This window comes from Gopherus evgoodei, chromosome 2 (assembly GCF_007399415.2).
Source record: "Gopherus evgoodei ecotype Sinaloan lineage chromosome 2, rGopEvg1_v1.p, whole genome shotgun sequence".
In the NCBI taxonomy this organism is placed as follows: Eukaryota; Metazoa; Chordata; order Testudines; family Testudinidae; genus Gopherus; species Gopherus evgoodei.
The window spans coordinates 281,956,455-281,980,087 of record NC_044323.1 but is presented as its reverse complement, the minus strand read 5'-3'; the positions used below and the strand labels follow the sequence as shown (position 1 = coordinate 281,980,087).

At 41.8% G+C, this 23,633-nt stretch overlaps 1 protein-coding gene across 1 annotated transcript in view; it reads left to right on the top strand.

The window, feature by feature from the left end:
- NDRG1 (N-myc downstream regulated 1) overlaps window positions 1–18,998 on the top strand; it is a 60,710-nt gene extending 41,712 nt beyond the window's left edge. The window contains exons 6-16 of the mRNA XM_030553861.1: window positions 2,725–2,787; window positions 4,450–4,510; window positions 4,957–5,043; window positions 7,724–7,780; window positions 9,124–9,227; window positions 9,584–9,640; window positions 11,150–11,201; window positions 12,022–12,069; window positions 14,845–14,880; window positions 15,780–15,831; window positions 17,136–18,998. Of these exons, the coding sequence (XP_030409721.1) occupies window positions 2,725–2,787; window positions 4,450–4,510; window positions 4,957–5,043; window positions 7,724–7,780; window positions 9,124–9,227; window positions 9,584–9,640; window positions 11,150–11,201; window positions 12,022–12,069; window positions 14,845–14,880; window positions 15,780–15,831; window positions 17,136–17,401 (883 nt within the window). The 3' untranslated portion in view covers window positions 17,402–18,998. The remainder of the gene's footprint in view (window positions 1–2,724; window positions 2,788–4,449; window positions 4,511–4,956; window positions 5,044–7,723; window positions 7,781–9,123; window positions 9,228–9,583; window positions 9,641–11,149; window positions 11,202–12,021; window positions 12,070–14,844; window positions 14,881–15,779; window positions 15,832–17,135) is intronic.
- Window positions 18,999–23,633: the final 4,635 nt, after the last annotated feature.

Here is a 23,633-nt window from a genome sequence, read left to right as displayed (position 1 = left end):
GCCAGTGCATCCGAGTTCAGATTGCTTTCCAGAGCAGTCACAATGGTGCACTGTGGGATACCGCCTGGAGGCCAGTACTGTTGATTTGCGGCCACACTAAGCCTAATCCGAAATGGTAATACTGATTTCAGCGCTACTCCTCTTGTCAGGGAGGAGTACAGAAACTTGTTTAAAGAGCCCTTTATATCGATATAAAGGGCCTTGTTGTGTGGACGGGTGCAGGGTTAAATCAGTTTAACACTGATAAATTCGGTTTAAATGTGTAGTGTAGACCAGGCCAAGAGCTCTGCATTTAATTACTCCTGCCACAAAACTAGTGGCATTAGGCAAGTTACTTACCTTTAGATTGGTGGTCAACTTTTTTTTTTTTTTTTTTTAAATTAAACTTTTTTCTACCAAACGTGGTCTGGGTTCACAAAACATTTCAGGCCATGTCTACATCTAAAATTTTGCAGCGCTGGTTGTTACAGCTGTATTAGTACAGCTGTATAGGGCCAGCGCTGCAGAGTGGCCACACTTACAGCAACCAGCGCTGCAAGTGGTGTTAGATGTGGCCACACTGCAGCGCTGTTGGGCGGCTTCAAGGGGGGTTCCGGGACCGAGAGAGCAAACCGGGAAAGGAAACCAGCTTCGCCGCGGTTTGCTCTCTCGGTCCCGGAGCCAGCCAGCAAACCGCAGGGAAGGAGACCTGCTTGCTCGGGGTTCCGGGACAGAGAGAGCAAACCGGGAACGCCGCGGTTTGCTCTCTCGGTCCCGGAGCCAGCCAGCAAACCGCGGGGAAGGAGACCTGCTTGCTCGGGGTTCCGGGACCGAGAGAGCAAACCGGGAACGCCGCGGTTTGCTCTCTCGGTCCCGGAGCCAGCCAGCAAACCGCGGGGAAGGAGACCTGCTTGCTCGGGGTTCCGGGACCGAGAGAGCAAACCGGGAAAGGAAACCAGCTTCGCCGCGGTTTGCTCTCTCGGTCCCGGAGCCAGCCAGCAAACCGCAGGGAAGGAGACCTGCTTGCTCGGGGTTCCGGGACCGAGAGAGCAAACCGGGAACGCCGCGGTTTGCTCTCTCGGTCCCGGAGCCAGCCAGCAAACCGCGGGGAAGGAGACCTGCTTGCTCGGGGTTCCGGGACCGAGAGAGCAAACCGGGAACGCCGCGGTTTGCTCTCTCGGTCCCGGAGCCAGCCAGCAAACCGCGGGGAAGGAGACCTGCTTGCTCGGGGTTCCGGGACCGAGAGAGCAAACCGGGAAAGGAAACCAGCTTCGCCGCGGTTTGCTCTCTCGGTCCCGGAGCCAGCCAGCAAACCGCAGGGAAGGAGACCTGCTTGCTCGGGGTTCCGGGACCGAGAGAGCAAACCGGGAACGCCGCGGTTTGCTCTCTCGGTCCCGGAGCCAGCCAGCAAACCGCGGGGAAGGAGACCTGCTTGCTCGGGGTTCCGGGACCGAGAGAGCAAACCGGGAACGCCGCGGTTTGCTCTCTCGGTCCCGGAGCCAGCCAGCAAACCGCGGGGAAGGAGACCTGCTTGCTCGGGGTTCCGGGACCGAGAGAGCAAACCGCGGCGAAGCTGGTTTCCTTTCCCGGTTTGCTCTCTCGGTCCCGGAACCCCGAGCAAGCAGGTCTCCTTCCCCGCGGTTTGCTGGGTGGCTCCGGGACCGAGAGAGCAAACCGCGGCGTTCCCGGTTTGCTCTCTCGGTCCCGGAACCCCGAGCAAGCAGGTCTCCTTCCCTGCGGTTTGCTGGCTGGCTCCGGGACCGAGAGAGCAAACCGGGAAAGGAAACCAGCTTGATTACCAGAGGCTTCCTCCTTCCACGGAGGTCAAGAAAAGCGCTGGTGAGTGTCTACATTGCATTACCAGCGCTGGATCACCAGCGCTGGATCCTCTACACCCGAGACAAAACGGGAGTACGGCCAGCGCTGCAAACAGGGAGTTGCAGCGCTGGTGATGCCCTGCAGATGTGGACACTCTCAAAGTTGCAGCGCTGTAACTCCCTCACCAGCGCTGCAACTTTCTGATGTAGACAAGCCCTCAGTTTCAACAGGGATCTGGGTGCGGGGAGGAGAGACACTCTGCAATAGCCAGTAGTATGGTTGGCATTCACCTGGGATGTGGGAGGTCCAGGTTTAAGTACTGGCTCTGCTTAATTCCTGCAACCCAGGTCAAGTGCCCTAATCCCCAGGCTATACAATCAGTTTCTCTGGCCCAGTGAGCATTTAATTTCCACACAGTGGAATGGCTCCAACTGGAGAGAGACTGCTGCTGTAGCCTGGTGGTTAGGGCACTTGCCTGGGTTGTGTCTCAGCTCCAAATCCGGCAGAGCAGGCATGTGAACCTGGGTCTCCCATGTCCTGAGTGAGTGCCCCAACCACCAGGTTGTTTGTTTTTACAAAAACTCATGATGGCTTTGATTCCATATCTGAACAAAAACAAATATCAAAACTCTTTTTTTCATGAAATATAACTTTCCTTCCAGTCCTACTTACCCACGCCGCCCCCCCTCCCAGTGGCTCTCCTTACCCCATTTGCAAAATGATGACTTCTCCATTGTACCAGTGCTGAGGCTTAATTGTTTCTAAAAGCACTTACAGATCCTTGCCTGAATTGAGCCAGAAATGCAAAGTGTTATAGATGTAACACCTACGTCTTTTTACTTTAGTCTTAAATGTCTGTCTGCTCCAGTGGATGAAACCCTCCTGGCATGGGTAATTACCAATTTTACCAATACCTTTTTCCTGTAGATACATGTATCCCTCTATGGATCAGCTGGCAGAAATGCTCCCTGGGATCCTAAAACAGTTTGGGTGAGTAGAGTTGTTTACTAATTATTCAGTCTCCATTTTTGGTCTTGAAGGAACTGTCAGAACTCCATAAGCATGTGGTGTACTGAATAGATAAGCAAGTTCACCTAACTTTTTATGTACTTGAATATGTCCAGCTTCTAAACTCAAATGTTCATACATGCTGTTTCTCAATTTGTGTCCCAACTCTTTATAACAAATCCATTATGGAAAGACTGATTCACTGCTGTTCTTTGTTTTTGATTTCCACCTTATTCTCTAAATAATTGCACTTGTCCTTTTTTTCCTAAAAGTATTTAATTTTACTGGCACTTCTCCTTGTTTTGAGAAGTCTTATTCAGTTATTGCTAGTTTAAAATTTTTAAAACTATTTCAAATTTGTCCATGGGTAGACTTTTTTCTCATTTAGTTTAATTTAAATTGTTCATGGTGCAGACTACTTACTGCAAGAATTTGAACAGGACTCCTCTTGTCTTACTCTTTCCCTGCCCCAACGGTGATAAAGTTGTCTTGAAAATGTAATGTGATCAAATGTATCAATATTTTAGTGTAAGACTCTGAATCACTGAAATTCCTAGCAACTTTCCTCTCCAGAGAGCAAGACATTCTAAGGTGGATTCAGATGAAGGTTAAACAATAAGCCTGTTTGGTATATTTCCACTTATTAATGTCACTGATTAGAATACACCAGTCTCATGTCAGCTTTTTATTTAAAATATTGTATGATTTGTTTTTGTGAAGGTGTTTGTCTTGTGCTGATTTTTCCTCCCCTTCTACTGGTTTTCAAAGACCCCATTGCAGTAAATGCTTTAATTTGCACCGAACTGAAATTGCAGCAGAGAGTCCTGTGGCACCTTATAGAGACATATTGGAGCTTTTGTGGGTGAATACCCACGTACATGCATCCAACACAGTGGGTATTCACCCACGAAAGCTCATGCTCCAATACGTCTGTTACTCTCTAAGGTGCCACAGGACTCTTTGCTGCTTTTACAGATCCAGACTAACACGGCTACTACCCCTGTGATACTGAACTGAAATTGGCACTGTTCATGCCCAACAGGTATATGCTGTTCAAGTTATTCATAAGACTAGTTTCAATTTAGTGTATTCTAGTAACTTTATGTATTGTCTGATAACTGGCATAGTAGCCTTTCACTTCTGAAGAAAGAAAAGATTGGGGTGACATTGTTCAGTAGTCATAAGAGGCTGTTAAAATAAGCCTTAAAAGTTTTAGCGCTTGGTATTTTTGCAAGACTTCCCTGACAATCAGGGCAGCTGATTTCCCTTCCAGAATCAGAATAAAACTATAGTTCACCCAGTATATTTCCCTAAAGAAATACTGTAACTGTCACAATACTGGAAAGCAACTGGACAGATGTCCCATGAATATAACTACTTAGCTGAAACCAAGAGAGCACTGAGTTACTTTGCTAACTGCTAAGAGCAGATCTGTTAATAGTGTAAATTTTTGAAAACCCAATGAAGTCAATGCAGTTGTGACCATTTACACCAACTGCAGACCTGCTCTGTAATAAACATGAACTGGCATGTAGTAGTTGTGACCTAAAAGGGGAGAAATTGGTTGGATGGAGCTTGTTTATTTTAATGCACCTTTACTGACGCTTTTTCTTTTGTTTTATTGCACATAACTGCTCTGTGTAGACTGAAAAGTGTTATTGGAATGGGAACTGGAGCAGGTGCCTACATCTTAACTAGGTTTGCTGTAAGTTTCATGGAGCTTTCTTAAAACCTTGAAGCTAATCTACATGACACCTGTAGCCTATGCTAATATTTCCTACCCTGCCATACCCACTTATTTAAGCAGTCAAGTTCTTAAAGTGGAATAACATGATCTGCAGGATGGTTAATTCAGAAGATCAAATCTATTAAACCAGGGCTCTACCCAGTTAACTTGTGGATAGTTGTTTCTTAATGGAAATTATCTACTTATATTTAAGGTGGAGAAGAAGTTAAATATTATCAAAGTTGTCCAGCCAAATTAATTTGGCTAAAGACACAAGCTTATTGCATATCTTTCACATGATAAAATTAGACTTCCCAATGCCCTGCCTCAAAATGATTATCCCTCTAATTTAAATTCTGTATTGTTAATCCGTTTACAACATGTAGCTGGCTACTTGCATGTTCACACGATTACTTAAATTGCAGCTGAACAATCCAGAAATGGTGGAAGGACTAGTTCTCATCAATATAAACCCTTGTGCTGAAGGATGGATGGACTGGGCAGCGACTAAGGTAAAAAAATAAAATAAAATATAAAAAAAATTGTTTAAAATATCTATCTTGAGATTTCATGTGAAGGTTTGCGTTTGAACAATAGGCTCTTAAAATGTCGCATCAGATTTTAGCTAAGCTTTTTTCAGTGTATATTCCCTATTAAAATTTTGGCTGCAATATTGAAATATTGAAGGATAATTGCTTTTGATTCCATTCTTCAATTTTAACTAGAGTACTTCCTGTAGGGTTGATAAACTGTAGCTCAGTGGTCTCCAACTTTTTTATGCCCAAGATCACTTTCTGAATTTAAGAGCAACCCAGGATCTACCCCACCCCGTTGCTTGCATGGATGGATAGACTCTCTGGAGCCACAGCTGAAGACAGCAAAGGCGGAAGCAAGGAAGGTAGTGATGTATGTGCAGGCTGATATGTGGCCAATGAGGGATAGGCAAGTACTGACCAGAACAGAAGGACCGCGGACCACTCAGGCCAAGTGGGCAGACTCCCTGAACCTGCAACCCAAGTTTCTACCAGAGGTTGTTTCTTGATTTCATCTCAACCAACCCATACTTAGCTGCTTACTTTATGAAACTTCAGCAGAGGAGCAGCGCCTTCATTCCCTCAATGTCCACAGGACCTTGGCTTTCTACAAAAGTGCAGAGGAAGAGACCAATCAGGAAATCGCCTAGACTGTTTGTTTGTCACTATAGCTGAAGGGATTAAGAGACAGGCCATCTCCACACAGGATTTCTAAATGGATTTTGGGGTGCATTGCGCTTTGCTATTGGGATTGCCTCCACCTCTTGGGTTAAGAGCACATTCTACAAGAATGCAAGCATTGACTATGGCTGTGTTGTACAATGTGTTGCTTCCAGACATGTAGGGTAGTACATACCTTCAGAGTCTTGTGCAAAGACGTAATGACAGATGCCCTGTTTGGCCTGGCTGTCCTCTGGTCCACTGTTCCATCCTCTTCCTTGCACCTTCCTCCAACTTAGGTACTGCTTGTTAGTCACCCTCTGTGGAATACAATAGGGACCATCGCTCAAAGAAGATGAAGTTACTTACCTGTAACTGGAGGTTCTTCAAGATGTGCGGTTGCACTTCTACAGCGGAGGGGAGGAAGGGTGGGATCTGTTCATTTGCTGTGGAGAAGAAACTGGAGACTCTGTCAGTCTGCTCTGCTCATTATTACCTCAGTTGAAACCAGGAGGTAAAGCAAGGGCACATACATGGACCAATGGACACTGGTACTTTCAAATTCTCTGGCTCCAGATGCATGGTATTCATGTGTAAACCCTTAGTGGAATACAGATAGGGACCACACATCTCAAAGAACCTTCAGTTACAGGTAAGTAACCCCTTCTTGGCCCATAGCTTTGCCTGCCAACCAGCAATCCATAATGTGAGCTAAGGTATTGAAAACTAGAGGGGGAAGTACATGTTTCAAAATGTTAAGGGAATCAAACAAATGCATTTAGTAACTAAAATAGCAAGGAGGGTCATGACAAAGGATTGTCAAGAATGTGCCACTACTGTTTTAGAAGAGACACCTCTGTGTCACTCAATCTTCATCATCTGACCACATTTTAATCTGAAGTCTAAGGAATACTAATGACCGCAAGCTTCAAGGTCTAACATTTAAATGAATGAGGAGTAATAGGTTTAATGTTACATTTGTGGACCATATGCAAGCCTAAAAATTGTATGTCTGTACAAGCTAATACAAACATGTCCAAAAACATGCATCTTGCCCGCTAACATGTTTATATTGAGGTGTCTGGGCACACTTGCACCACAGAAAATAGGTGGGTGGCTATCAATCTCTACAAATAGAACTTCTAATGGATAAATGCAGGAAGCTACAAAAACTCTGGTATTTCTAGGCTAAACAACTTGTCTGCCAAGTCCCAAATAAAGCAAATCAATGCACACCTTGTAATGCCATGACAAAATGTGCTCTGGTTCCGGAGATAGGGATGTAGAACAGTCTTTCTCAGAAGACTGAGAGCTATTTACCTCGATTTAACAGAAGAGGGTTTTTTGTACTTGACCTGGGAGGTACTGGATTAACAAACATTACTTGACCTGGGAGGGACTGAAAAGCTACTTATAAAGATGGGCTAACTGTCTGCAAAATAGGTGATTACTTCACCCAGTAGCCTTGACTCATTTAAATTCTTCAGTGTCCCAATCCCAATACTTCTCTCAACATTCATTTGGAATCACTGAACATAGCAGGTGGTATCATTTGGATTTTGCTCCTTTCTCCTTTCAAAATGCCTTTGCATTTGTTCTGGGAACTACTACTGCATGTGTCTTGGGTACTAATTTAGGAATGCTATCCAGATGCAGGTTGTTTGTCCTAAGGGTAGGATTTTGTTCACAAACTGCCCATATGTCAGCTAGTCCAAAGTTCTAAGGGATGATTACATGAGTATGGAGCATTCTTTCCCCATCTACTGTGCGTTCATTATGTTGATGCTTGACTAGGTAAACTGCAAGGATAGTCCAAGAGTTCTGTCCTGTGGGCACTTCTCAAGTGTGATTTGTGCTACTTGCACTTGTAGTGCCTTCTGACATAACTAGTGTAAATATCTGGCCAATCATGGGAGAACGGAGATATATTTCCAGCTGACCAATCATCTTTTTTGATTATGCTGTTCAGTGTTTCTTGTTTAACTCTCTCATTGTTTAGATTTCAGGATGGGCTCATGCGCTTCCAGATATGGTCATTTCACATCTTTTTGGGAAGGTAAGCTACTCTGAGGCTCCACTTGTTTAGTTCTCATATTGTGGGGAATGCTAATGTCACCTTGATAGATGGGTCCATCAGCCCTCTCAGGGAGAGCGCCAATCACAACATGTCATTTGTGTTCTAACCATTCCTTCAGCTACCCGCTGGCCAGGCTGTAAATGGCAGCAGACACGTGATTGGCATAGCACACTGCAGCCCAGAACTCAAGTGATCTGCCAGCCTCAGCCTCCCAGGTAGCTGGGAATACAGGTGCACGCCACAACACCCTGGAATGCTAATCTGTCATCCCTCAAACATTGGAAACTTGTACCTTTGTACCATTTTAAAATACCAAAACTAAAACATAAGTTGTGACTTCTGTCTCAACCACAAACTGTTCACAACATTTTAAATTCAAATGTTTCCAGATGCAACTTGCCCTATCACTGAAGTTTGATATGCAGTATATGAAAGGCTGCATATAGCCATAGTGGAGAGATTTAATTGCTTGCTAAATTGGTTGCTTAAATAAAGTTCGAAGCAGAACTCCTCATTGGTTTCAGTGGCAATTTCTGCTCGAAACAGTTGATAGTACAATATGGCTTATTGTTTTAGCTCCTGATAAGAGCTCTCCTGCTGTATTTTGGCACCGTAATAAGTCATAAATCTGGGAAAACAAGATACTGGTATAAACTAAGCTTTTTTTGGTGCCTACCTTAATGTCTAATACTTCTATTTTTTAAGGCTTGTGTAGAATGAGACTCTAAAGTAGTAACTTTTGAAGACAACTGTTTTAAAGACCTTGAAGCTCTGCTATTTGCTCTTGTCTTGCAAAATCGAGCTTAGTTTTGTAGAAGTTCACTAATTTTTTGTCACGCTTTGAACATCTGTTTTGGTCTGAACATAATTATTAAACATTTTTTTTACTTGACTTGTTTTTACAAGTCTGTCTCTTAATCGTGAAGTCTCTCTCAGCAGTTTCAACTCTTTCCTTTATACTATACATCTCTCAATGACTTTTCTTTACATCCTTTGGGTTGTTAGAAAGAATGTGGATTTCAGGTTGATCATCAACACTGCACAAGCAAACTGCAAACCATGCAACGTTATGAGATTAAGTGCCTTGAATTAACAAAACTGTACAACATATTTAAGTCTGGAACTAACTTTCAGACAACTTGCAGTACTTCAGCCCTAAAAAAACAGATATTGGTACTAATGGTTTGAGAACACTAATACCTGAAAAGCTTCTTAAAAGGGGCTTGCTTGTTTTAATAAGCCTTTATTTGTAATTAAGCAATGCTACAATGCCATTTATCATAGTAGTATCTTAATAGTAAATGACACTATTTTTAATCTAGGAAGAGATTCATAACAACCATGATCTGATCCATACTTATCGCCAACATATTGTCAATGATATGAATCAAACCAATCTTCATCTCTTTGTCAACTCGTACAACAGGTAATATACTTTGTTCTCCAATTAGTCTTTACAGTGAAACATGTTAAGCAATCACTCAAGGGACCAGCAAATATCATTTATGCAGCAGAGATGCTCTCTAACGAAACGGAAAGCAGAATTGTATTGGAAACCATAACTCCATCAATGGATCATCTTGAGACACTGCCTATAGTGTGTCCTTTTTTAACTTCAGGGGCTGACTAAACTAAAACTACAAATCCAAAGGAAACTCAGCTGTATCTTTCATTTGATATATACCTTTCTTTAAGTAACTTGTATATTTTCATGTTTGGAAATGTGTAGAAATTCATGTGAATCCCAATGTATCAATAAGCTTTTTGTCTCTCAATCTTCAGTCGAAGAGATCTTGAGATTGAGCGTCCTATGCCTGGAGCAAATGTTGTTACTCTACAGTAAGTATTACTGGTTCATATGAATTGGAAAAATGTTAAATCTGTGGTAGATTTGAGTAACTATCAATGGCATGGATACTGTTAGGGGACAATCATTAGAGCAGTGATACTCAGACCTCAGTGGTTCAGGAGCCAAATTAGCAGTCAGCATTGCCAAAAGAACCACGTGAGCGTGAACTCATTGTTTCATTTACTATAATACTATATATTACTATTTAAACAGTATGATGGGAAATCTATTTTTATAAAATGGCTGACCAAGTATTTTACCAATTACAATTGGTTAATAACATAATAAAAGCATCCTGATTGATTAACTTTGGTTAATAAGTGTTTTAATGTACTGCAAGGAGACACGTTAAAGAGCACCTTTCAAATATCACTGGGTTAAAGGCCTTAAAGCAATGGTATGATTGGTGAGTGTTTTGCATATACGTGTTCCAGCTTTGTAACTGAAATAAAAGCGTCCAGTAGCCTTTATATAAGAGAAAAAAGAAAAAAAAAAAGCACTCAGTATTGCAGATGCATGCTGCTGCTTATGGGGACAAAGGGGACTCAAAATTTGGATTTGGGGTTTAAAAACTTGCTGCATATCCTTGACTTTCTTAGGAAGAGTTTGTTGTGCCTCCTAAAGTTGCAGTTGCCAACTTGGGTGTAAAGTCACCCTCAAACTTGAATCAGCGAAGAGATGAGTATAGTGTTTTGTTTAAAAACTTAATTAGCCTGAAGGGAGGAGCAATTGCAAGCATTTAAATCTCTTTGCCTGTGTTGTCACTCTAATTCTTCCCCCCCCCCCCCCCGCCCAAGTCTAGTTAAATTTGTCACAGGGGAAGCATGCCCGTGATGGGTAGCTCTTCAAGTGGGATTAAATAGTAGAGAAGATGGTGATGCCTGGTGTGGTACTTGCACTCTTACCCATGATAGATTTACAAACCTGAGTTTAAGGTGTTTAAAGTTCGTGTAATTGTTTTCTTAGGTGGGGTAAGGCTCCAAATTACCAATCACCTTGCAATTTGAACATAAATGTATGAACAATATATGACAAAGAGAAGCATGAGTGCTTTTACAAAACTTTTATTTACTGGAGTTGGGGAAGGAATAAGAGGACAAATTTGCACATTAGCTAGTAGAAAAAACAAGTTTCATGAAATGTAACATGTAAATAAAATTCTGTAAGCAAACTCATTCCACTCTTTTTTTTTTTTTTTAAATAACCGTTTCCCTGATAAATGCTTAAATAATTTTAAAGCAAAAGAATTCAGGAGGTAAGTAGAGAACAAGCATGGCTGCTCACTAATATAGAGGATTCCAGGGATAATCATAAAACTAGTCAGTTACATCTTTGGGACAGCAGATGCTGTTTCTTGTTTCTACTCACTTAACCAGGTCAGGATCCTTCCATTCATACTAAAGGACAATTTTGGGAAAAGCGAGGGCCGAGGCGTAGAAAAGTTGAAATGATCATAGAAGTAAGAAGTAACCACTATCTTGTGGTTTTTTTCTTTGCAGATGCCCTTCGCTGTTGGTGGTTGGTGACAGTTCTCCTGCTGTTGATGCTGTGGTATGTGTCATCAGACTTTCATAATAAAGAACATTCTTTTCCTTTGTATTAATCAGTATGCAAACTGGGAAGTTATGCTGGCATTGCAGAAATCACACCCCATATAGGAAAGTCTCCTGCTATTGACCCAGCATAGTTAATGCTTCCGTTTCAAGACAAAGCTGTCACTGTTCCTTAGATGTCTATGCCTCTGGATACCGTTATGTAATGGCTACTATTCTAGGACAGTTGCCACAACAGTACTTCAGGCATATAAGGAGCTGGTTGAGAAAAATGTGATCTACAAATGTTTTTCCTTTAGAGGAGAATCTGTATCCAGTATTGTAGAGTGTTCTTTGCTGTTAAATGGAGTTTTGCGCTCGGTTGCTCTGGAAGCAATATGTTGCTTTGGCTGATACAGCTAGCCTCAGTGGCTGAATGACTTAAAACATTGTGCCTTAATGGGTATGTCCATTCTTTGGCCATATGACTGCTTATCATCTGGGTTTCTACCACATGATCCACAGTCACATGACAGGGTTTGTTGCCACTACAGTGTGTGAAGCACAAAACTCTCCTAATTCCTTACTAATGGACTTGCTTGTACATGTGGGAATAGACTATTAGAGCAAAATTTGAATAATATTTTAGAAAAGCTTCAGCGGGGGAAATCTAAAATGTAATTTTTAGGATATACCAAACCCTTTTGGAGAGCCAGGTATTAATACAATTAAGTTAAGGAAAAAGTAGTTGGATGAGAGAACAGCGAAGAACTAACTGTTTAAGACTAATGGTCTTGAAGATGAGAATAAGATGCTAATACTACTATATTTCCATATAGGTAGAGTGCAACTCTAAACTGGACCCAACAAAGACCACACTCCTAAAGGTAATAGGAATAAGAACTGTAAATTACATATTTGTGTTACAATGATGCAACCCCATTGGTCTTAAACAAGCGAGACAGCACAATTAGCCCAGTGTGTGCATGCCAGTACATACTGAACATTTGTGTAAGATCAGTTTAAGTAAACAGGGAAAAGTGTTTTCTTGAGCACAGAGCAGTCAGCACTAGTGAATGAAATCATTACTGGAGGGAAGGATGGAAAATAGGTCAGTAGTTGTAGAAACAATATTGGGGGAGAAAGCTGTTTGCATGCTTCAGACTTAGCAGGGAGGGGGAATAGCTGTGGGCTCACACTTTTTCACCTTCTCTTTTTTTAAATTAAAGACCGTTTTAGTTATACAACATATGTACACAGCACTTTAAACTTGTGGACAAAAGTAGCTTTAAACCTGCAGACTCACTATTCATGAACATGTAGAACTTCAGGGGTTGAAACCCTGAGCTAAACATTCAGAGGAGGATGATACTGTCTGTATATTTAGAAACTTATCCTATAATGGATTTTAAAAACTGGCACTTCACTAAATGACCCCCTAATCCTGTTAAGTAAAACTGTATTGTCAGTGCAGAATACTGCTGCAGAGTGAACTAGTCAGGCTTCTGCTAATAGGATATTTTTTTCCTCAAAGGAATAGTCACAAATGTCTTTCCTCTTGGATTTTAGTAGCTGGACATTTCGTAGAATCTATTAATCACAAGTGATAAACAACTTTATCTTAACTGCCTTATGTCAAGGCTAGATCAGAAGTAAAATGAAAACTATTTTAATATTTTACATACATAAAGAGACAGAGTTAAATCAATAATTTTACTAAGTTTGGTAGACATGGGCTTTGACCTATTGAATGGTCATTTTGGAGTGGCAAAATAGTTCATACAAGCCTGAAACCTCAAAAGAGGGTTTGAGGGAACAGAATAGGGATGGAGGAGCTAAACCCTAAGTAAATAATGTTAACTTTGGCTGAGGGAATGACGTACCTGATTATGAGCATCAACTACATTTGTTTAAACTTAAAATTGGATTTAGTAGCTCTGTTCTAGTCCATAGTTGCACGTATGTACATTGTGCAGTCACTCTGGTCTTTGAAAACTTTCTGTGAGCAGACAAGGCATCCACAAACATTCTGGGCTCAAGGACACTGCAAGTAGCATAAAGTCACTGACTGCATAATGTGTCCATGATCATATCACAAGCCATTGCCCGGGATGGCTGGGTTGCTACACCTAAAGAGTTATTTCTGCTTTGTTTCCTACACAAGTTTCAGGTTATGTCTACCCTGCCCTGCGGTTTGCATTACATGGTTGTAAATTACTGCACTCAAGGTGCTGCATTGTAATTCCCCTATGTGGACGCTGCAGGTGCGAAATGAAAGGTACCTAGTTTGCATTAACATTACAGCCCAGATCAACAACATAGCCATGGTAGCTCTGGAAATGGCAGTGGAGGCATTACTGGCTTATACCAAGTACAAACCCACCTGCAACCAGCATTTATACTTGTGCTAGCTTGATGTGAGTTACGGCTGGGATGCCCTTGTTTGTGTACACATACTCTCACTACCTCTTCCTGCAATAACAAAACAAGCTGTAATTACTCTGTAGAATAAATACATAATATTCTGATTTACATGCACTGTCATACCTGGCTGCCTTTTCTGTTACTCTGGGCTACTTTCCAGCATAGCTCAGAATCAGAAATATCTTAATATTTCTTTGTTTGATACAGTCATGGAGTGGCTGCATCTGTAGTTTGCAGTTCTTAACCATTGTTAAATAAAAGTTAATAGAAAAAAAGTGTGTCCTCAGGATTTGGAGTTCTTGCCATATTCCCTACTAGGATATAATTAAAGAATGCAGTTAGTCAGTGCTAATGTCTAAGCAATAAACTCTCAATGTTTTTTGTTTAACATTAATAGAGAATTTTAGCCATCCAAATGCTCTCCTGCACCCTTCATCCTGCAATCATAAACTTTCATCTCTACCATTGTTCATCTGGAGACCTCCTTACATGACCACTCTTTCCGAGGTTGAGGTTCTGAATTATGTTATAGTCCTATTTCTAGACTATTAGCAGCAGGGAGTTGGAGCAGTTCTCCTCAGCTCCAGGCAAAAGCCTGCAGCTTTGCTGCTCCGCGCCTCAGCTCCAGGCTCCACTCCAAAGCCCTGATTAACAGGATTTGTTTTACTGCTAGCTAATCCCAAATAGGACTACAGTCTTTCTGTAAATCATAATTTGACTGTTTCTGTTCATTACTTTCACTGGAATAGCCCTGTTCTTGTTGTTTGAGGGATGAACAAGCAGGAAAACTGAAGTGGTACAAAAAATGTGAAGACAGTCAGACTGCCTTCACAGATCTGGCTTGCCTTAACAAATCTACCTCCTGTTGGAGTCCTCCAGCCATTGCTGCTGGCTTTTAATACCCTCACCTATAAAGATCTTCGGTACTTTCTTTCTTCACCAGTGTGCCATCTCCCTGTTCAGAGCCAAGACATACTATTGAAATCCAGTAAAAAGAGCTGGATATCCAGATTTCTAGGGTAATGCATTAAGAAAGGTGTTCACTTTATAAAAAGCCTTAAATGTTGCCTTCTACTCAAGCTTTCTTATCTATGATGAGAATAAATGTCTGTCTCTAAAGTGCTTTGATGTTCCAAATAAACAAACCTTGAATATATTTCTTTGGTATGATCTCTGAATTCAGAAAAGAACTCCTGTTCTTGCATTATGCTGACCTACCCTTGTTTACTTTCTTGTAGATGGCAGACTCTGGTGGTCTCCCTCAAGTTTCCCAGGTATGATTTGACTGACTGAAAACTTGCGAACACTTCTTACACGAGTCCGTTTTGCAAAATGTGACCAAATTTTTGTTACTCTGAAGAAACTGGAATTTGTAAACAACTACAATTGAAAAGAAGATGACTGCGCTAGCATTGTATAGTGTGATTAGTGACAAGGAGGGATGCAAGAAAGATACTCTATCCTTGTTGGGTTTTTTAAAAGTGGTTTAGAATGGAAAAACCTTAAGTAAGAAGCTTAAATACCAATGTAGCGCTTATTCGGCCCTTCCCATTGATGTATGTAAAGTTAGACCAAAAAGAGTCATTATTCTCAGATTTGGGGTGTAAAAGAAAATGTTGCCTGTACTGTAAAGTACTATCTTGCGTAAGTTCAATTAGAAATATTGTCACCTCAGTTTGAGTCACTGCTTTGCCCAGCAGCAGAGGAAAACATTCTTGTGTCAGTGCAGCAGTTCATGAGTAGTAGCAATCTATTAAATTATTTAGTCTCACTCATTTTATGGAGGCAAAACTTTAACTTCAGCTAATTGGAATTGTTCTAGAAACTGCTGTGTGCTTTGTGAGACAAACTGTTCCTTTGAACCTTCTGCTTCAGTAACTGCATTAGCAAAACTTGGGCCTGGTTCAGGCTGAGGTCAGTTGGAGAATTGACTGAGCTAAGATGCTACACGCTAATATTGATGTACAATAGGTGTATAACGGGGTGGGTGGTGGAAGCAGGGAAGAGGAGGAGAGAACAAAATCGGAACTGGAGAATTTTCTCAGTTGTGTATTCATTCTTACATGTGTAACACTATTTGTGTAGAACCCAGGGAGAGAGTAAGACAGCATATACTACAGTGTCTCTCATTTGACCATTACTGGATTCAATATGTTTCCATTTCCTTTTACAGCCTGCAAAGCTTGCAGAAGCTTTCAAATACTTCGTTCAGGGAATGGGATACAGTAAGTATTTATTTATTAAAAGAAAATTACCAGCTATTGTTCAGTTGTACAATGGGCTAATAGAATAACCTGTTTGTGAAAATATAGATTTCACCACAAAATTTCTGCTGTCTTTGAGGGAAGGAAGAGCTTGTAGCAGAGTAGCATGAGGACTCTTAGTCCAGTCAGTGATTGGTGCCCACAGATATTATATGTAGTGATATCTGAGATACTGCAGTTCTCCTGTCTTGTCCCTGGTATCTGTGTGACTTGACTGTGACCATTGGTATGTATGTACTTCACTGGTAGTAAATTGCCATGGTGCCAATTCGGAGGTTGTTTGGATGCATGGCTTGTAAAGATGCCCTTAAACAAAGGTGCTCTTTTCCAACTTGAAGACAGAATGAAATATTCTCATACTGCTATATCAAATCTACAGAGATGAACTGAACTAAGTTGAATCTCTTTACTGCCTTTTATTCCTCTTTCTCTGTTTTTGCCTCATGGATTGGAGAAATGAATCTCTTGCACAATTTGAACCAGTATTTTCAGAGCCTGACTCAAACTGAGCATGCAGCTTGGGTCATCTTGGCACACTAGCAGCTGTGCACAAACTTGCAAACATCTGACTTGACTGTATAAAGGCCAGGTAGATGGGACACTGGCTGTCTGTGTACCCAATGAGAAATATGTGCGAATTAAAAAAATGTATGCACAACTTGGTTGAAAAGCAGACATTCTGATATTTGCTTTCTGTGCATATCCCCTCTATTCACCTAATACCTGGATATTTAAACTGAATTTTAAAAATTGAGGGGAAAATTTAACCCTCCTGTAAATTTGTGTTAGCATCTTCTGTATACGGCATTAGCTCTGCTGTGACATGCAGAATACCTTTAGTATGAATCTAAAATTATTTAGCTTTAGAAATTACTCATTCTCTTACATTGTAATAACCAGCAGACACAGTTGACTTGAGAAGTGTGTAAATTGGAATTGAAGAATCAATGTCAGTTGTTTGGAGTAAAATTACTAGTCTGCTTTAAGCACATAGGCATGTTTAACAAAAAAAAAAAAAAAGACTGCCCCATAAATTGCACATCTAAGACGTTAATTAGTCCTGTTTGTTCCGTTTATACCCGAACTGTTTCACTTCATGCATCATGAATAGTGGGACTACTTACATGTGTAAAATTAAGCATGTACAAAAGTGTGTTCAGGGTCAGGGCCTTAGTCTGTCAGCTTGAGAATTCAAGACAAGGGTTTGTTTTCAAGCACACTGAATTGTTCTAAATAAATCCACTAATACAGGACTCTTCTTTCAGTGCCTTCAGCTAGTATGACCAGGCTTATGAGATCCCGTACAGCATCTGGTTCCAGCGTCACATCTTTGGAGGGACAGAGAAGCAGATCTCACACTGGGGAAGGAACAAGAAGCAGGTCCCATACCGGTGAGGGTGACAGGAACAGATCCCATACTGGTGATGGATCCAGGAGCCGCGCGCACACAGACACACGCGTTGAGCTCACTCCTAACTCTGCAAGCAATGCTGAACAAACTAGCCCCAAATCCATGGAAGTTTCCTGTTAAATACCTTTCCAAAAAAAAAAAACACCAAAAACCTGGATGTAGTTTGAAACTGTAAACCTTTTAATGGTTGCTCACTGTGTATCACAACACATAGTTGGTATTAATCTCAAGCTTTCCTGTAAGATGAACTCTGTTCACCAGAGTTTTTGAAAGGGACCAAAGAAAGCAAACATCTCAATTGCTCTATTTTTATTACTTAATACAGATGGTTGCTGCTATTGTGCCCTCCAACTGATGCCAAAATTTAAGGGCTGCTTGCCAAAGTTAATATGGCTGTGAACGTTTCAAAATCAAACCAGACTTCCCGTTCAAACAAAGTTTCAAAACTAGGATATGCCCACTTCTTATCTCTTCCCCCCCAACCTCCTTTGGCTAAATAAAGTGACCCAGTTTGTGGCACATTTAAAAAAAAAAAAAAAAAAAAAATTAGGTGGGGGAAGGGAGAGATGCAGTGTTTTATGGGTGACTTAAAAAATGGTACAGCCTCATGTTGAAGCTGGAGTTAAACTCAAACTGTATATAGTTTAATTTTTTCCTGCTATTTGAAATTAAACTTGTGCATTTATAGGCCTTCCAATTAGTATTTGAGCCTGTTTTACCTAAGTACAGTAATATGTTACTAAAATAGGCATCTTTTTTTATTTGATGGGAGTTTTGAGATTTAGTCCCCCCCCCCCCCCCTCCATTCCTAAGACCTGCTTAACAAAGTGAAGACCAGGTTTAACTTTTATAAGCAGGTTAATGTTTTCTCTTTGGCAAGATCTTGAACCAAAGAGCTCACAACACAGCAAAGCTTGGTGACATAGTTGACACTTAAGTAGCTGTACATGACAATGATGACTGCTCAGTGGAAGCAGTTTTACTTTCACATTCCGTGGCTTTAATCTTTGGAGTTTGAGGTTTTTTGTGTATCCAGCACAATTGTAAAACTCAGAATTCTGTAAACAAAGCCAGATGCAGCTGTTAATTGTAGAAAGATGGAAAAACTGAGGGATGGCTTGTAATTAAATACTGTACATTCAACTGTCACTAATTACTAGCTCCTAAAACCTCTGATTTTTGAATTTGCTGGTGCTGAGAAGTGTATTCCACAGCAGTGGGAAGGGCAACCTTGTAATTGATAAACATAATATTTAGTGACTGTAAATTTAGCAATGCGTGATTCTGCATCTCAGTGTAACCTGGGAGATATCAGTAGGTTATCTTCTTTTGGAAGTAAGTAAGTGGGCATGGCACCCACAGGTTTTCATAGTGTTCTTCAGCTTTTCTTCCGTACATACTGGGACAGTCTTTCACTTGTTTGATACATATTTGCTACATCACAATTCTTATGTAGCTATGAAAAATCAGATACTGAGTAATTAAATAGCAAGTGTTAATACCTAAATATTTTGGGTAGTTCTCTGTGTTCAGAAGAACACAACTTAATTTAGGTTACTCCACACTGACTAACTTACACTCTTGTGCAGAGTTTCCATGGTGGTTGGTAAGAAGAACAGATATTAAAGAGAATGAACTATTGTGTAAAGTCTCTCAAAAGTTTTCTTAATGAACTATTTGTATTTATTTCAAAACAAATAAATTTGTAACTTTGCAGTGTCTTGTGTCTTAATCCTGTATCCTGAGCACAAATCTTTCAAGATTGCATTTTATCCTTTCCACGTGCCTTAACTCTCAGGCTAAGCTTACCCTGCCTGCTATCTAGCCCAACTTTTTGGCCCAAGGGCCACATCTGGGTATGGAAATTGTATGGCAGACATGAATGCTCACGAAATTGCAGGTTGGGGTGCAGGAGGGGATGAGGGCTCCAGCTGGGATTGTGGGCTCTGTGGTGCCTCCAGAAATGAGGAGTTCAGTGTGTGGGAAGGGGCTCTGGGCTGGGACACAGGGGTGGGGGGTGAGGGTTCTGGGGATGAGGGGTAGGAGGGGGTGCCAGGCTGGGTCAGGGGTTGGGGCATAGGAGGGGTTCAGGGGTGCAGACTCCAGGCAGGTCTTACCTCAAGCAGCTCCCAGAAGCAGTGGCATGTCCCACCTCTGGCTCCTGCACGGAGGCATGGCCAGGAAGTTCTGCATGCTGGCCTGTCCACAGGCGCTGCCCCTGCAGCTTCCATTGGCTGTGGTTCCTGGCCAATGGGAGCTGTGGGGGTGGCATTTAGGGCGGGGGCAACATGCAGAGCCCTTTGGCTGCCTCTACATTTAGGAACCTGAGCAGGGGACATGTTGCTGCTTCCTGGAGCTGCGTGGTGCAAGCCCCCAATCCTGCTCCCCAGTGGGAGCTGAAGGGCCGGATGTGGCCCCGGGCTGTAGTTTGCCAACCCCTGATCTAGATAATACTTAGTCCTGCCTTGAGTGCAGGGGACTAGACTAGATGACCTCTCATTGTCCCTTCCAGTTCTGTGATCCTCTTCCCCCTTGTCCATTGTCACTGTAAGCTGTTCAGTGCAGGGATTGTTTTTCCATGTGTAGGCATAATGGGGACTTTAGACTGTCCCACACTATCATTTGAATTTGAGATCCTGTGACAGAGTACTCAACAGAAGTTGAATTCCACAACACCCCTGGGGAAGGGAGATGTTATCACCATTTTATAAATAGGGAAAATACTTGGCCCAGGTCACATGGGAGTAAAGCTTGGAGTGGAATACAGGAGTCTGGACTTGCATTCCCTTGGTGGAGATCTGGAGAAGATCCCTTTGTCCTATGCCTGCAAAGGGAGGGTGGAGGAGAGACTATGGTCTTGAGTGCTAAACTACAGCTCCTTTTCTCAGTCTCATTAATAGACCTGTCCAGAACATCTCTCAAATACAGCTTCCTGTTAACTAAAACTTAAGTCATCTTAAACCAATCTGTGCCCAACTTCATTTTAAAACTAATCAGAATTGTATTTTTCTAGGGCATAGGATGTTACAGACATTGAGTGCCTGTCTACTGCAATACTCTAGCTTTTATTCTGCAATCTAGTGGCGGCATAAAAGTCACATGAAACCTGAACTGGAGTCATTCTCCCTGGGACACCCATGACCTTCACACTCCATTAAGGAGTAGTCCCTACAAGCTCTAGTTAGCAGTAAAGTTAAAAAATGATAGGGCAAGTGAATGTTTGAACTTCATCAATATTTCCCTATGTCAATGTGTGCAGGTTCTGTAGATAACTGAAGTAGATTAACAGAAGAGGGGCACAGGTGTGTGTGTGTGTGTGTGTGTGTGTGTGTGTGTCTTTGGATAAAGAGCTTAGTAAGTACATGTTGGATAAATCAACTGTCCTTACATGGGGAGTGATTTAAGGATTTTCAGTAGATGGATTTTCAGCTTTGCTCTGACTTCTAGTCCCATTTTTTCCCTGGCCTCTGGTCTAAGTATAAACCATTTCAAAATCATTAATGTATCTGAGCCCAGTAACAGCATTTCAGGCAACAGTGCTTTGACAGCATGGATCATAGAATATCAGGGTTGGAAGGGACCTCAGAAAGTTATCTAGTCCAACCCCCTGCTCAAAGCAGGACCAATTCCCAACTAAATCATCCCAGCCAGGATCCTAAGAGCTGGACTTGTGTAAAGCCGTCTGTAAAAGCTGGGTATGAATGTGTGCCAAACCAACCTATGAAAGAAGGGTACAAGTGTGCCCTTCTTTCATCTCTTCCAGGAATGGGTAAACACTCCCACCAGGGTGTATAGTCTGCCTGTTAAACAAAAATTAACTGCTTGACTTTGAGATAAGCAGGAACCTATCCAGTCCCTCTTGCAATAGAGACCTGCTGCTCAGGGCCTCTGTTGCAAAGTTGTCATTCATCACAAAGGCACTCTATTTGGCAAGGAACAATGCTGAACTATACAAAGAGCTAGGCTTCATGCTACTGAAGAACTGTAGCTTTTAGTTTGAGTTAGCACTCGGATCTCAACTTAGGGTAACTTACAGATATTTAAGCACAACCTGAATCAACATGCACTTTTTCTCCCCATAGTTCTTAAGTAACTCCTCATGATCCTGCACCCAAGACTCTGCAGTTGTCTTGGGATCCTTCTTTCGTCTCTTTACTCTACAAATTGTGTCGCTAGGATGAATTTTGTTCAATATGTACAAAATTAAAGAATCTTACCTAGAGTCAAAATTTTTGAAAATATTGATTTTTTTTGGGTACCCAAATTAACAGGCCTTAATGAAGCCTGAAGCATCCAAAATTCCCAATCATTTTTCCAAATCTTGTCCAGAGGACTTTTCCTCTTAAGCTACAGCAGAATTTACCTAGCATGCCTCTTATAGTGATATGTCATACCACATTACTAAGGCTTTTAGTGTGTCTCTCTCAGGCATTAATGCCAGGGTTAGTAGATGTCAGTTTTCAATAGTTACATTAGCCAATACTCTACATTTAAATAGATATTCTTCTAATAACTTTATGGCATAATGTAACTAAATGTATACAAAAATTGTCAGTGTTCTCCAGTGCTTCAAAAAAGCTTACATTACTAAGAGAATGTGACTTTTATCAGATTAACAAATTGTGGGACTGGCCTGTCAAAGTTTACTTTGTTTCCAGATGGTCAGTAGAGCTGATTTAAGAAGTCTCCTGCTCAAAGAAAAAAGGAGTACTTGTGGCATCTTAGACCAACAAATTTATTTGAGCATAAGCTTTCATGGGCTACTGCCCACTTCATTGGATGCATAGAATGGAACACACAAGATATTTATACATACAGAGAACGTGAAAAGATGGAAGTACCCAAAGCTGCTGAACTTGAATTAATATGCAAACTAGCTACCATTAACTTAGGTTTGAAAAGAGACTGGGAATGGCTCAGTCATTACACTAATTGAATCTATTTCCCCATGTTAAAGCGTCCTCACACCTTTGTGACAACTGTCCAAAATGGGCCATCTTGATTACCACTTCAAAAGTTTTTCTCCCCTGCTGATAATAGCTTCTCTTAATTAATTAGCCTCTTACTGTGTTCTCCATGCTATGAATCTGAAAAAGTGGACTGTAGTCTGTGCTCAAATAATGTTGTTCATCTCTAAGGTGCCACAAGACTCCTTTTTGCTGACACAGGCTAACACGGTTGCTACTCCAAAACCTGCTCGAAGACGACAAACTAGTCCCTAGGTGACTTATTCTGTGACCTTTCATTCAGCAAGTGTCTTGTGGTGTAAATGAGTGGTTTGGGATGGGATGGATCTGACTTTCTGCCTGAAAAATGACTTTCCTCTGTGATCATCTGCAAGAGGTTTCAGGGCCCTAAGAGAGAAGATGTGTGGTAACTCTGAGAAAGGGTGGGTCTGTAGACTAAAGTAGTACAAAGGGTGGGATATAACAATTTCCCCAGTGCTGGTCTTCAAGTGACTTGCCTTTACTCCACCTGAAGGTAATGGGGTGATTATTGGATGTGTTTTCAAATATTTTTAAGGCCCCCACCCAGAGCTCAGAAGATGCGTGTTCTGTGTTGCTTGCCTCATGGGAGGCAGAGGTTAGGTTGGCTACTTCAGTACAGAGGTTTCCTATTCATTCACTTAGCGCTCCACTCTTCCTGGCCAGTCTCCAACAACCCGTTCTGGAACAGAAGCAGTTGTAAGAAAGGAATAAATTGGTCTGTGTATCGGGAATCACAGGGTAGGATCTTACCTGAAGAGAAGCAGTAAGAACTTTGACACACAATTTCCCACCCGCCTTTCCCAGCAATCCTTCCGTGCCTGCTACCTGACAGCACCAAAGGCAAGTGTGGCCCTACAGGCCTACTGACAGCTCTGTCATTATGCTTGTTCCCAGATACTATACTGAGGGGGCCTGTGAGAGAGATTGCTATCTGGTGTAGCTGAGCCATCGCACTTTCCCTCCGAAATCAGGAAAGGAGAGGTGTTATGTCAGAAATCTGGGGCTGAATGTTTTCTCCCTCTCTCCCTCCCCAAAAGCCTCCCCTCTGGACAGTTCTGAATAGATTTTTGGCCCAGATTTCCCCCTCTGTCCTTTTAAATGCATAACAGTAACAGCCTCAGGAGGACGTGAGTTGCTACCTAGCTCCTGTTGACATGGCAGGGGGTGTGTGTTGAAGTGAGCTAGTGTATGTGTTGCTGCAGGTCAAACAGCTGGAGAGTTCCAGTTCCAGATAAATAACCTAGATGTGATTTTTAGTAGTGTCACATGTTGCTGTGAATGAGAGGTCAAGCAGGAGAAGCCGTTTTCAGTAAAGCTGCTTATTTTTCTCCCTGCTATTTGGAATCCTCTTTGTGTCTTCTCGG